The sequence below is a fragment of the Callorhinchus milii genome, unplaced genomic scaffold (assembly GCF_018977255.1).
Source record: "Callorhinchus milii isolate IMCB2004 unplaced genomic scaffold, IMCB_Cmil_1.0 Scaffold4, whole genome shotgun sequence".
Lineage (NCBI taxonomy): Eukaryota > Metazoa > Chordata > Chondrichthyes > Chimaeriformes > Callorhinchidae > Callorhinchus > Callorhinchus milii.
In genome coordinates, this window is record NW_024704745.1 from 64,607,469 (window position 1) to 64,620,206 (window position 12,738).

The 12,738-nt window shown below is 36.9% G+C and overlaps 1 protein-coding gene across 4 annotated transcripts in view; it reads left to right on the forward strand.

Annotated features, from left to right (window-relative positions):
- Positions 1-11,164, forward strand: part of gria4a (glutamate receptor, ionotropic, AMPA 4a) — a 115,764-nt gene extending 104,600 nt beyond the window's left edge. The window contains exons 12-16 of one of the 4 annotated variants that reach the window (XM_007904431.2): positions 2,637-2,835; positions 3,854-4,101; positions 7,102-7,216; positions 9,938-10,072; positions 10,428-11,164. In XM_007904431.2, coding sequence (XP_007902622.1) covers positions 2,637-2,835; positions 3,854-4,101; positions 7,102-7,216; positions 9,938-10,072; positions 10,428-10,592 — 862 coding nt within the window. In that variant the 3' untranslated portion in view covers positions 10,593-11,164. Of the gene's footprint in view, positions 1-2,636; positions 2,836-3,853; positions 4,102-7,101; positions 7,217-7,768; positions 7,884-9,937; positions 10,186-10,427 lie in introns of all 4 variants that reach the window. The other 3 variants (XM_007904432.2, XM_007904433.2, XM_007904434.2) reach the window with 3 other exon arrangements.
- The last annotated feature ends 1,574 nt before the right edge of the window (positions 11,165-12,738 follow it).

A 12,738-nucleotide genomic window follows, 5' to 3' on the forward strand; every position in this document is an offset into this window, starting at 1 on the left:
CCTGTTAAACTACCAGAGTTAAGACTGGCAGAGATCTGTGATTAAATGTCCCTGAACTCATATTGAAGCTTGTGCGTCTAAAAGGCAAGTTCAGACAGTCTCAATCACACTATCTGTGGAAAGCAGGAAAAGGCTTTCAGAACTTGTTTCAGATGCTGAACTAGCTCCTAGTACCTCAGTTTGCAGGCAATTTTCAGAGCTTCGAAAGGAGAGTAGTTTCATTCAGAAAAATATGGTAATGCCCAATAATATCAGTTGTGAAAAATGCTTGGTCAATGCTCTGAAAGCCAGCCAGATCTCAAATAACCATGTTTCCTGCATATTCAGTGACACATGGCACCACTTTTAAGCATAAGGAAACACAGACAGAGAGTTGTGATGCTTGTGCAGTTAGTAAGATCTTAAAACTGTGGTTGTCTTACTCGGCTACAGGTTTGCCAAGAGCAGCGAAAACAGGTGGCAGCCAAGAAAGACTTCCAGTTAATATTCTGCCCTTCAGGTCTCCAGCGTGTAAATGGAATACAGCATCCAGTAGTGAATGCTATTCCAATGGCTGACAAAGCAATAACCTTAAATCCAATTAACTTTCCCTTTCCTTAAACGTGCTTGTGTACTTTATACCCAACTACAAAGTTCTAACCAATTTTTGGAATGATTTTAATCAACTTATAAATGAGCGTATTGCGATAGTGTATACTGATAGTCAAATGGCATAAAAAAAATCAAATTAATCAATGATTTGGTTCTGTTGAAATCGAGTATAATGTAGAAAATGCTGGTGAAAGGTGCCACACACATTATCAAATGTAACCATCTTTTTATAAAGCTGAGGTGAATACTTCAGATTGAATTTCATAAGGCAGAAATGTTCCTGTAGTCTGTGTAAGATGCTGTGTCTGCGTCTTTAAGGAAATGTTAGTGTGACTATCTGTACATGTTGGTGTGCATTGTTTTGTTGTTCTCTGTATCTCTGTATGTCCATTTTATCAATAAATTGATATGTACCATATCTTCATATTTTGGTTACTTGTATCATTATTTTTTGCTGTCTTTTGTCTTTCTCTCCCTCCTTTATTGTGCTGTGAGTTTACATTACAGTTTAATTTCCTTATTTTCAATAAGTAACTGAACACCATCAAAACTGTCTGGATAACACTGTCTTTTCAGGAAAGTTACAATTTAAAGCAGCAGTGTTCTGTCTCATTGACTTATAGCTAAACATAACATTCCTCTACTGCAATTTGTAAATCACTCTTTTAGTAATGTTGTACTGTATTACACATATAACACAATAGAAATATTTTACTATGCTAGTTGCTTACTATCTATGCCAGTACTTACTGACAAGATTCTTGGAAAAAATATTCTACGCAAAGTTACAAAGCACTTGCAGTGAAGCTAGTGTTGGTTATTATGTTTGATAGAATACAATATTTTAGAAGCATTTCTAATGCTATATCTTCCATCTCGAAATGAATTTTTACAGAAACTCCTACAATTATTTAAAGATAAAATGATGTTAAAACACTTTCCTCTGAAGTCGACACTTGGCAAAAATTGGGTTGATCTCAAAGTATGGAGGTGTTTGAATAGAGCCTAAGTAAACCCATTGTAAGGGACACTGTCGCTTTAATACTGTTTCTTGAGTGTCACTATCTGTGTGTGTACTTGCACTATATGTTGAGCAGCCACTGTGTTAATGTGTTACAGACTCATCTGTTATGTTGATCAATTTAGGCAGGATACAAATTCAACGTTACAGAACACCCTGTTTTCAGCCTGGAGATCAAGATTAGTGGCATTGCTAAGGTTTTTTTTTAAAAAATCATACTACCATATTAGCTATAGTTTCTGATCTGGAAACTAAAATGCATAGCACTCCAACAGAATGTGGCTGTTTCAATGATAATCAGCAAGTTCTTTCTGTCAGTGCAATAGAGACATGTTTTTGCATTGTGCTGCTGCTCCAAAGACGCTGGTTCCCATTCACACATTAAGTTTTCTGTTGTGCTGACTGTCCTGGATCTATAGAGGAAAAGGCCAAGGCAAACACTTGATTCAAATGAATGGAAAGTGGAACCTCATTGCTTTCCAAAATCCTTCTGACACGACCTCCAGAAAACTGCCTGTAATATCCAGAACTAACGTAACTTGTATGATCAAAACAATCTTTCTGAAGGAATTTCTGAGTAGTTAATGGGAAAGCCAAAGCATTATTTGGTTTCTTGAACAGATTTGAATTTGACAAACTTAGGCCTGAAATTCCATTTCGTCTGTAAGATTATGCAGAATTGAGGAAAATCCTTAAATTCAGGTTCGATTTGAAAGCCGATCCCCACCCCACCCACCCCAAAATGAATTGATTCCCAGATTTTGTCTTAATGTAAGAATTTTCCATAATTTTGCAAAATCTTAAATTTTAAGACAAAATGGTGTACAGGCCACTACTGGTGGAATTTCAAACCTCTTAATCTTTAAGTAAAGAGTCTAGAGAGGTTTAAAAAAAAGTCTATGGTTCTAATCGTTTGGCCTCTGTGATTTTCTGATTTAGTAGTGCCATACAGGATATCATTTAAAACCTGTTCAGCTAATTCACAATATAACTTAAGACCTGTTTTTTTTATTTACATATTTAGATCTCTGTCTGGACGTATTGTTGGAGGAGTCTGGTGGTTCTTCACTCTGATTATAATTTCCTCCTACACGGCCAATCTCGCTGCCTTCTTGACTGTAGAGCGAATGGTCTCTCCTATCGAAAGTGCTGAAGATCTTTCAAAGCAAACAGAGATTGCCTATGGAACACTGGACTCGGGTTCGACAAAAGAATTTTTCAGGGTAAGTCTTCCTTTTATTTGGTAATCCTATCACCATGCATAAGACTATGCAAAACCAGACTGAAAGTTCCACACACGAATGCCACCTACACATAGATTCCATTCTCTCTGTGTCTAGAATTGAATGCTCACTCTCTCCTGGAAGGATGCATCCTGCTTACTGAATTCCAGACCAGACTAGGCCCAGTTTGACAAGAGCCAATGCTTGAGGTCCCCAGAATGTGGCTGGAGTTTCACCAGCTAAAACCGCATAGCTTGCCATTGAAAGTGTTGTCTTACCATTGAAAGATTGCCTGACAGCTTGCTGCTTGCTCCATTAACTTGGAGAGGAAGGGCAGATTACTGCTGGGACAAGTCACTCTCTTCGCACCCCCCCCCCACCCCCTGGAGGATAGAGAGTCTATTGACACATCGACTCCCAGCTTCATCCATGGGTTCATTTCTGTATGTATGGGCATGACACCCAGCTTGATCTCTCTGCCTCTTCCCTTGACTCGCAGACCACTGCTGTTCTGACCGATTTGCCTGTCAGACAACAAGTCCTAGAAGAGCTGTAATTTCCTTCAATTGAAAAGTCAATAAGACTGAGGTTCACATGGTTGTCTCTCATCAACACCTTCTCACCTCCGGCACTCACCGCATCGACCTGCACAGATGCTCACTCCATCTCATGGAGCTGGTGCAGAATCTCGCTGATTTGTTGATCTCAAACCATCTTTCAAGCCCTACACCCATTCATCTTTCCTTCACCTCTACAACATTGCTTGTATCTGTCACTACCTCTCCTCCCAGGCTGCCGAGACCCTCATTAATGCTTTCATCATGTCCAGGTTTGAATATTCTGACACGCCCATTACTGACTTCCCAGCTCCTCCCTCCACAGGCTGCAGATTATTCAGAACTCTGCAGTTCACGTCCTCGAGCAAGGGAGAAGGTGTACAAATTGAGAAAGTGAAATGAAGCCAATGATCGACAATAAGGCCCCATGTTCTCTACGTTTGATGGATGTTCTTTTTCAGAGATCCAAAATAGCAGTTTATGAGAAAATGTGGGCCTACATGAAATCAGCAGAACCATCTGTCTTCACCAAAACCACTGCCGAGGGTGTGGCACGGGTCCGTAAATCCAAGGGCAAGTTCGCATTCCTCCTGGAGTCCACCATGAATGAGTATATCGAGCAGAGGAAGCCATGTGACACAATGAAAGTAGGAGGCAACCTGGATTCCAAAGGATATGGAGTGGCAACACCTAAGAGCTCCCCATTAAGGTGGGTGGGATAGTATAACAATATATCATTGCGTTGTTATAGTATTCCACCTTCCCTGATGCCTTTTTTTGTATCTTTTATTTTGTGTCAACATGGTATGTCCGAGATTTCATTTCATAAGTTCGAACATGCAGGTAAACGTTAACAAATATAGTAACATTGAAAACTGCTGTGAGGGCTATGGGAAGCAAACCAATTCCATTTTGTTATCAGTTGTCTCTACAATACAGTACTTCTGCTTCCACAATGGAATTGCACACAGAGTTTGGTGCAAGTTCAGAGAATTGTGCATTAAACTTTTAACCTTTAAATGTATTGAGTAAAGCAAAAATAAACACAAGGAAGGCCTGATGGTGAGTTTAAAGTTAAACTGCTGACTATTATGTTTTAGGAATATCCAATTTAAGGCATGCAACATTTTGGGGCAGTTATGTTTTGTAGCTCCTACCCGTCTAATTCAGAAATAGTCAATCATATATAAGTTCTAATGAAAGCCAACCCCAATCAAATGTCCTATGTTTTAGAGTGGAATTTATGGAACAGTAGACATTTCAGAAAGAGAAAGAAACCATTCATGCTATTGCCATGCTAGCTCCCTGCTTGAGCTAACCACTTTAACTCCACATCCTTGCTCTTTATCTAAACCCTCTTTATATCTTATTCTTGAATGGTTATCTGATTTCCTTTTAAATGCTGTGATTGACTCAGCTTCAAGAGATACTAGTGGTTCCACATCTTAGTAACTCTTAGAGTCAGCAAGCTCCGAAATCCTAACTTAGCTATCTGCTGCAAGTCAATTCTTTGTATTCTAATTTTTGTCATTTCTTTTTATTTCTTCCCTTCTAATTGAGATTGTTTTTCTAAATCAAAAGAAAATTAATAAGGTTTAAGATGTCTCACCCTGTTAATTCTGGAGAATACAGAAAGCACGGGTGGGATTGTACCAGGATAATAATAATTATTATTTTTCACCCACAAATATATACAGTCAATCCATTTTACAGTATATTCTGTGAAGCACTTTGAGACGTCTAGAAGACGTCAAATGCAAGGATTATTATTATTATAATATGTCGGGAGGATATCTTGAGATGGACAGTTCAGAGTTTTTCTGAAGCCTAATACATGTTCCAACAAAGATAGTTCAACAAATACTAGTTAATTCTACAGTATATTTAGTCTGAGTAAAGGAATATAAGGTGGGTTTTCTCTATTGCCACCCAACTTTAGTTAGAATATTTCCCAATTATTCAGATGTAGGCTTTACCATTGTTGCTTTTACAAGGTCTATAAAATAGTGTCTGCTATTCTGTATTTCAATTTATACAGAGAATTATTTTGCAGATATAGTATGCATATTCCCACAGTTCAAAAATAGATTAATTAATCAGAGTTACCAGACTTTTGTTGCACTGGAACGAATATTAGACATTGCTTTATATCAATGCCTAATAAGTGTGTGATAGCAGTGTATTTTTTATAATAGTATTTGAGTAATTTTGTAATTTGGTGTATTATTGTGATGTCAAAAGCATTTTTCTCCACCAATTTTTTCCCGGTACTACTCTTCCCACAGGGGTTTGACTCGATTTTCTTTCTATTAATGTACACTTCCTGGCAAGCAAACAGCATCAGTAACCCTGGCTGATCTTCCCCTCCCCAGGCCAGGCTTGTTGAAGCCAATTATTATGCCTTATCAGTTCCCCTTGCTGAATTCAGGCAATTCAGTGCAGACCAAAAATTGAACCAGCAATCTGTATGGCTCAGTGCAGCACCAAACGATGCTTTTACCCACTAGCCCTTCAGGAAAGTTCTACTCTACACAACTTTTAAAACTGCAATGGCCTGGCCAGGGCAGCTAAGCCTTAACATTTCTGCATTTACCCTGCAGCACAATAAACCCAAAGACACATTTTTTGTCAGTTATGATTAAAGCATCATTTCAACATATCGCACCTTCACTTATCACTTTGTGGCTTCTGAACAAATGCAAGTTTGTCTTCAGGTCAAGTCCACAATCCCCATAGCAGTAGGTCTAACAACAACAACAACTTATACTTGTATAGCGCCCTTCACGTCGGAAAGACGTCCCAGGACTCTGGACAATCAGGGTATTGGGATTGTCTATTACATGCTTGGCACTCGGCTGACTACTCAGGGGAAAGGGGCAATCTTTAAAGTCAGTGGATGAAGGACATGCCGGACCTGGTGAAATTGTGTTTATGGTTTTATTAGCAAAAGAGGAATACGTTGCAAATGGTTACTTTTAGATTGGGTTTGTTAGCAATACATGTTGCTACAATTATTATTCCGGATATTATAATATATAATATTAATATTATAATAGATTATTATTGTATTATTTTTGTTAGTATTATTAAGTAATGGAATATTATGATTCAGGGTATCATTTGATGTCTGCTTTACCACATTCGCTGACAGAGATGTGACATTGGACCACTTTAATAGGTTTGAAAAGAACGATTTGGCCAAATTACTCTTTAATTCTTTATCTGCAATTTTTTTTATTGTAGTCCTGACGACTTAGGGAACCTCGTTCAGCTGCAAATTGGACAGTAACTCAGGACAATCCAGGACAGTATTAGAATGTCACATTATTTGGTCAGAGGATATGCTAACCCTCTGAATCAAAAGGCAAAATGTATGGTTATTTATTGCATTTCTTTAACTTTCTGGTTTCTATTCAGTTATTCAAGAGCTTTGTTCCATATTGAGCAGTGGTTACTGCACCTTTTTCTAAATAACCCTCTCAGTGGACACAATGGTGATCCAACAAGAGTTGCTGCAGCAAAGTGTCTAAATGCATTGAATAGTTCATAGGAAGAGCTAATCAATACAATACAGCTGAAGGCAAAGATCCAAATGACAATGAGAGGGTCATTTAACATGGAACACAATAGGAGCCCGTTACTTGTCCTCGCCCATCTTCAATTTTTAATAGCTTTTCACTTTCTTACAAATATGTTTTATTGTTTCAAGAAATGCTGTTAACCTCGCAGTTTTAAAACTGAATGAACAAGGACTCTTGGACAAATTGAAAAACAAATGGTGGTACGACAAAGGAGAGTGTGGCAGCGGGGGAGGTGACTCCAAGGTTAGCCTCAATGTCACCACAAGTGGGTAACAGTGTACAAGTAACTGGCACGTCTGCTAAGAGTAATAAATGTGCTCCACAGTAAGTCTTATCATCCAGCAGCAGTTGAAACACCTTGAAGAAGCTTTCATTATTTTAACCGAGAATTGCAAGATGATAACGTAAGTACTGTCAAAAGAAGAAATCTTCGCCTTTTTTGATGAACAAAGCAATGCTTTGGGAAATTCTCCATGTAACTTTTGCTTTAGTAGTTCTCTAAGATGATGTAACTTAAACAACTTTTAAATTTTAAATGCTTCTTGCCAATATTTCTGGCTTTACAGTAAGTGCACTCACTATTATTCAAGTGAATACCTCCTAGCAGTATGTGCCTGTTACCTGAAGCGATACAGCAGGCCCCAGATTCATGTCTACTTCTATACTCAGGACTGATGCAGCATAACACCTGCTGGGGCTTTGCTTTATCACTTTGCAAATAAATTCTATGTGGGTTTTAATTGAATAACATAAAATAACATATATAATGTTATTTATGTTATTTTCCACGTGAAGAGTTCCCGTAAACCTTGCAGTTTTGAAACTCAGTGAGCAAGGCATCTTAGACAAGCTGAAAAACAAATGGTGGTACGATAAAGGTGAATGTGGAGCCAAGGACTCTGGAAGTAAGGTCAGTCACTGCAGTTTGGGACCTACTCTTATCTTCTCAGAACAGTTTAGGAGTTTAAATGCAGATCATTTTGTATAGATAGATATAACATGTAATATATTCATACATGTAATACATTACATAGCAGCATACAACACTAAATTTATAGTCTAGTAATGATACCTCATATTGTAAAATAGGTCACTGCTTAGTAAAGATCGGGACTCAGATTCACCATATTGGTGACTAATTGGGGGACACAGTATAAAATGCAGTGCTATAATTCTACCTGATTTTAATGACGCTTGTTTAAATATATGTAGTTCATATGATGACTAGTGCAGGATTCAATTTCTAAAACTTATCAGTGAATGTTACTGATTACAGTAGAATTGGATTAACAATTTAAAGAACAAAACATTACAAAATAAGATACTGAATAACTGACAGGGTTAAAGATATAATGCAAGATAGTTCCAAATGGAATGCCTTTTCCAGATTTCCTGACTCAAGTCATGACTTGTACTTGGAAATTGATTTGATTACTAAAAGAATCACTCAATTAAATAAAGCAGAGATTAACATATAATTCCTGTTTTCATATTATTTATTCCTGGAACTTTCCATATAATTTAGTAGATATTGCCACAAAATATATATTAAAATAGCTGAGAGACCCTGACTCATTTGAAATGAACTAATTTCATAAGTATCAGTAGGTATTGACTAGGAATTCAGTCCCATTAATTATTTTTAGCGCAGAGAGAATCTCAACAGGTACACACATTAAATTCCTTAATGTCCCTACAGGTAATATAGATTTATTGATTTGAGCAGTCAGTCCATTTTCCTTGCTTGTCTTCAGTCAAAGCCACCCCTACCAAGGACGTGAGTTTTCCGATAAGGAGCAATGACCATTCTCACCGGAGACTGGTTATCTTCAATAAGGAAGTCATTGCTAGTGCAGCCGGAATAAAGCACTATGTAATGCATAAGGGTAACAACATATTATCAGTCATTTCATTAATAAAAAATGAATTAGTGGAATGGAATTTGGGTAAAGATTCAATGTCTCCATTTCAACATTTTTTATTAATAAATAACGGTTAATATTTCTCTGGTACATCATAAACATCACTAATCCTTCATAGAATTATCATAACCGTTCATTACCTGTAAAAATAAATACATGCAAATTATAAAAAGGCAATTGTAATAGTCTACTGATAACATCTCACACCCCTTAAGCATTCTGACTAGGTAATGCGCCTAATTGCTATTTAGTATTCCTGCACAAAAAGAATGGCTGCCCTTCATTAAAAGAGCTTTGCAGAATACAATGCATGCCACAAAATGCCATGTCTCTGCTCATTTTGTGTTAGAATGCGCAGTCCATTCCAGACACAAGGAAATTCCCATGTGTAGATGGCAGACATATGTGGAACTCTGTCTGGTCTAAATATTCGTAAGCATAGCGATGGGATTAACGCGCGTGTCAGACACTTGACCAAATAAAATTGTCTAAGGACTTGCTTTGCAAACCCTTTTTTTTTAAAAAGGCTAATTTTGTCTTGCTACTTCTAACTCATGACAGTAACAACATATGCCGTAGAGCACTAAATGTCATTGTGTCACATAACATCCTTTTGAGAGAGTACTTCCACCTGCTGTGGAAAGGCCCCGTCCTCCTCCCCCTCCCCCCGCCCCGAGTCTTAATAGACTGATTCATTTCCCACAAATTGCAAGTTTCTTCATATCATCAATCTTTCATAATCAACAATGTATATTTTAAAGAATAAACGTGTTCTTACCATGTCCACTAAATCAGTATGTAAATTGTTCTCGCAATTAATCATTATTTGAGGTAGCATAATGGTAGTAAAATAGTTGCAATATGTTCTGAGCTATTTAGTTACAACATCTACATTGTATTGTACGTTGAATCTGTTTGTTGAAGAATTGTGACTTTTGTTTGCTGTAGCTGTAGCTTTTTAGCACATTTACTGTTTTGTCCTCTATATATTACTGAAATACTCTTTTCAGAAATCTAATCAGTTTGCCTTGTGTTTTCTTAGGACAAGACGAGCGCTTTGAGCCTCAGCAACGTGGCTGGAGTCTTCTATATTCTGGTCGGAGGCCTTGGTTTGGCAATGCTCGTGGCTTTGGTAGAATTCTGTTACAAGTCCAGAGCAGAGGCGAAGAGAATGAAGGTGGCAAAGAGTACAAAGAATTTTAATCCAAGTTCCTCGCAGAATACCCAGAATTTAGCAACATATAGAGAAGGTTACAACGTATATGGAACCGAAAGTGTTAAAATTTAGGGGTAGGACTTAGGGCCAAATATAGTGGGTGGTGCATCTTGTAATGAAGTGTTGGTGTTTGCTGTCCAGTGGAAATGCTTGCTTATATATTGAGCTGTGGCCATAAAAGAAAATATTAAGAGGATGTTATGGTGTTCTGCTGCTTATGCCTTAGTTAAAATTGACATTTTGGTGTTCATTGTGCTTTTGCTTATGACAGATTAGGAATATGCAGTAATTTTATTTTTTTCTTCTTGCAATCCAGCTGACTTTTTCAGAAGCCATGAGAAACAAAGCCAGATTATCCATTACTGGAAGTGTTGGAGAAAATGGCCGTGTATTAACTCCAGACTGCCCAAAGGCTGTGCACACCGTTCCTACCATTAGACAGAATCCAGGATTGGCTATAGTAGCATCGGATCTACCATAAAAACCAAATACTATCTGAGTGCCTTAAAACAAAAAGATACAAAGCAGTGTCGGGGACTAATGGTAAAACAGCACAGACTGTGAGATCATCGTGAGGTTCCTCGTTTAATGTGAAGAGAGAGTGGGAGAAGAGCTCCCTGAAAGGGATCATCATCAGGAAAAAGTGTGCATGAGCTTGGTTTCAAAACAGTCCAATTCTGATTTAACATCAGAAAACTTCTGTCAGGGTTGCAGAAAACATGAACAACACAACCGAAAACCTTTGCAGAGATATGTGCCAATAAAGGGATTCATTGCTAGTAGAAAGATATGAAGAACCCATCGCTAGAAGAAATTAAACTTGGCTTTTGTTTTGACGTACATTATGAAACAACAGACAATGAACCTATTAGCCTGCGTCTAAATTTCAGAATATCCATAGAGTAAAAGGGGAGCGAACCACTTATACTGGAAAAACAAATCACTCAACCACGGAGGAAAGTAATAAATATGTAAAATCTGTGAAAATATTACTGCAAATGTTATCTTTTCTTGTAAAAAAAATGTTTTTCTTTGAAAAGGAACAAAATAAAATGCTTGCTTTTTAACTAAAGTATGTTAATAAAAAAAATCAGTAGTGGAAAATAAAATTCTTTTTTAACCATTTAGGGAAGATTCCGTTGCAATAGAGGAAAATAAATGCCATCATCTTTAGTAAAATATAAAAACAAAAGACTTTTATAAGGAAGAAAATAACACATTATTGTCTTCTTGTTTGCTGTTTCCATTTCATTCATTACAAAATTATTGCATTGTTTGAGCTGCCAGTCTGCACCTGTCTAACTTCAAGGGGAATGTTAGTTTACACTTCAGTCTACAATGTATAGTCAAAACAAAGGCTACGGGTCAAACATGTTATAAATATTATTAACATTGTACTGTGTAAGAAATTGTGCTTTTTTGTACCCACTAAAATGAATAAAACAGAATAATTCTTATGATGTTTATTTGAATATCAAAATTTTAGTACTATTCGTACTCAAAGGGCATGTTTCAGAGACATGCTGGAAGTATGGAACTTTGCTTCATATTCGCTATTTGAAATTCTGTGACCAAATACTTAATATTTTTCAAGCAGTAACTTAGTACGTGCTTGTAAAATAATAATTTATTATAAAAAGGGGCCCATTTTGATTTGGTAATTGTTGTGATTTCAATGTGTCATTTCTTCTTCACTGTATATTATCCCATTTTTCTGATTTCCTTGTTCGTCCTATTGCATTGTCTTATTTTCTTTCATTCATTTCAGAATTTAGTTGCTCACTTTTTTCTCTTTCTTATAAACTGACATGGAATTGTTATTACAGGTTTCCATAAATTTATAAAATGGTAAGGAAATATATACAGTATATTTTTGGAGAATCCCTGTACTGGCTCACCCTATGAGCAACTAATTTAGAGGTTCAACACAAAGATTGTTATTAAATGAGGGAAGGAAAGGTAGAAGTGGGTTTGAATCCTGAAGATGATTCCATTTAGAACATGCCAGGGTAGGTCAATGGCAGATTTCTATAATTAAAGTGTCTCTATATACTATAGATATACAAACAAAATGTTAGAGCATACACCAAATCAGAGGAAAAGCAATCGAATGCAAACAAAAGTTACTATTTTTATGAAACTCATTGTTGGAAGGTATGGGATCACCCCAAAGGCATTTTTTTTTTAAACTTAACAGGAATGTGATCAAAAGATCTGTTTGACCATTCCTGAGTCTGAACTTTCAATGATTAAGAAGCCCGAGGTAACATTCCTTTTTTCATAAAATTCAGGAGTAAACAATGTTTAACAAAAGGTTAATGAAATTTTATTTACCAGTTCCTATCAGCCAGGCGTTCCCAAATCATATTGTAAGACATGAGGGTGTGTTAGCTCTTACAAAAATAAGGATGACACACTTACAATAATGAGCATGTCGAGCTTCTGAAGCAGATAATGAGCCAGTTGAGTGCTACAAAAATGTTTGCAATACTTGCCCTGTTAGGACTTACTCATTAGGGCTTTGGCTTGAGAACAAAGCTTCTGATGAACAGTGCCATGCACCATTGTGAGTCTACTAGGTTTCATGCGACATCTTTCCTTGGAACTAATTCAACCAGTTACCAAGT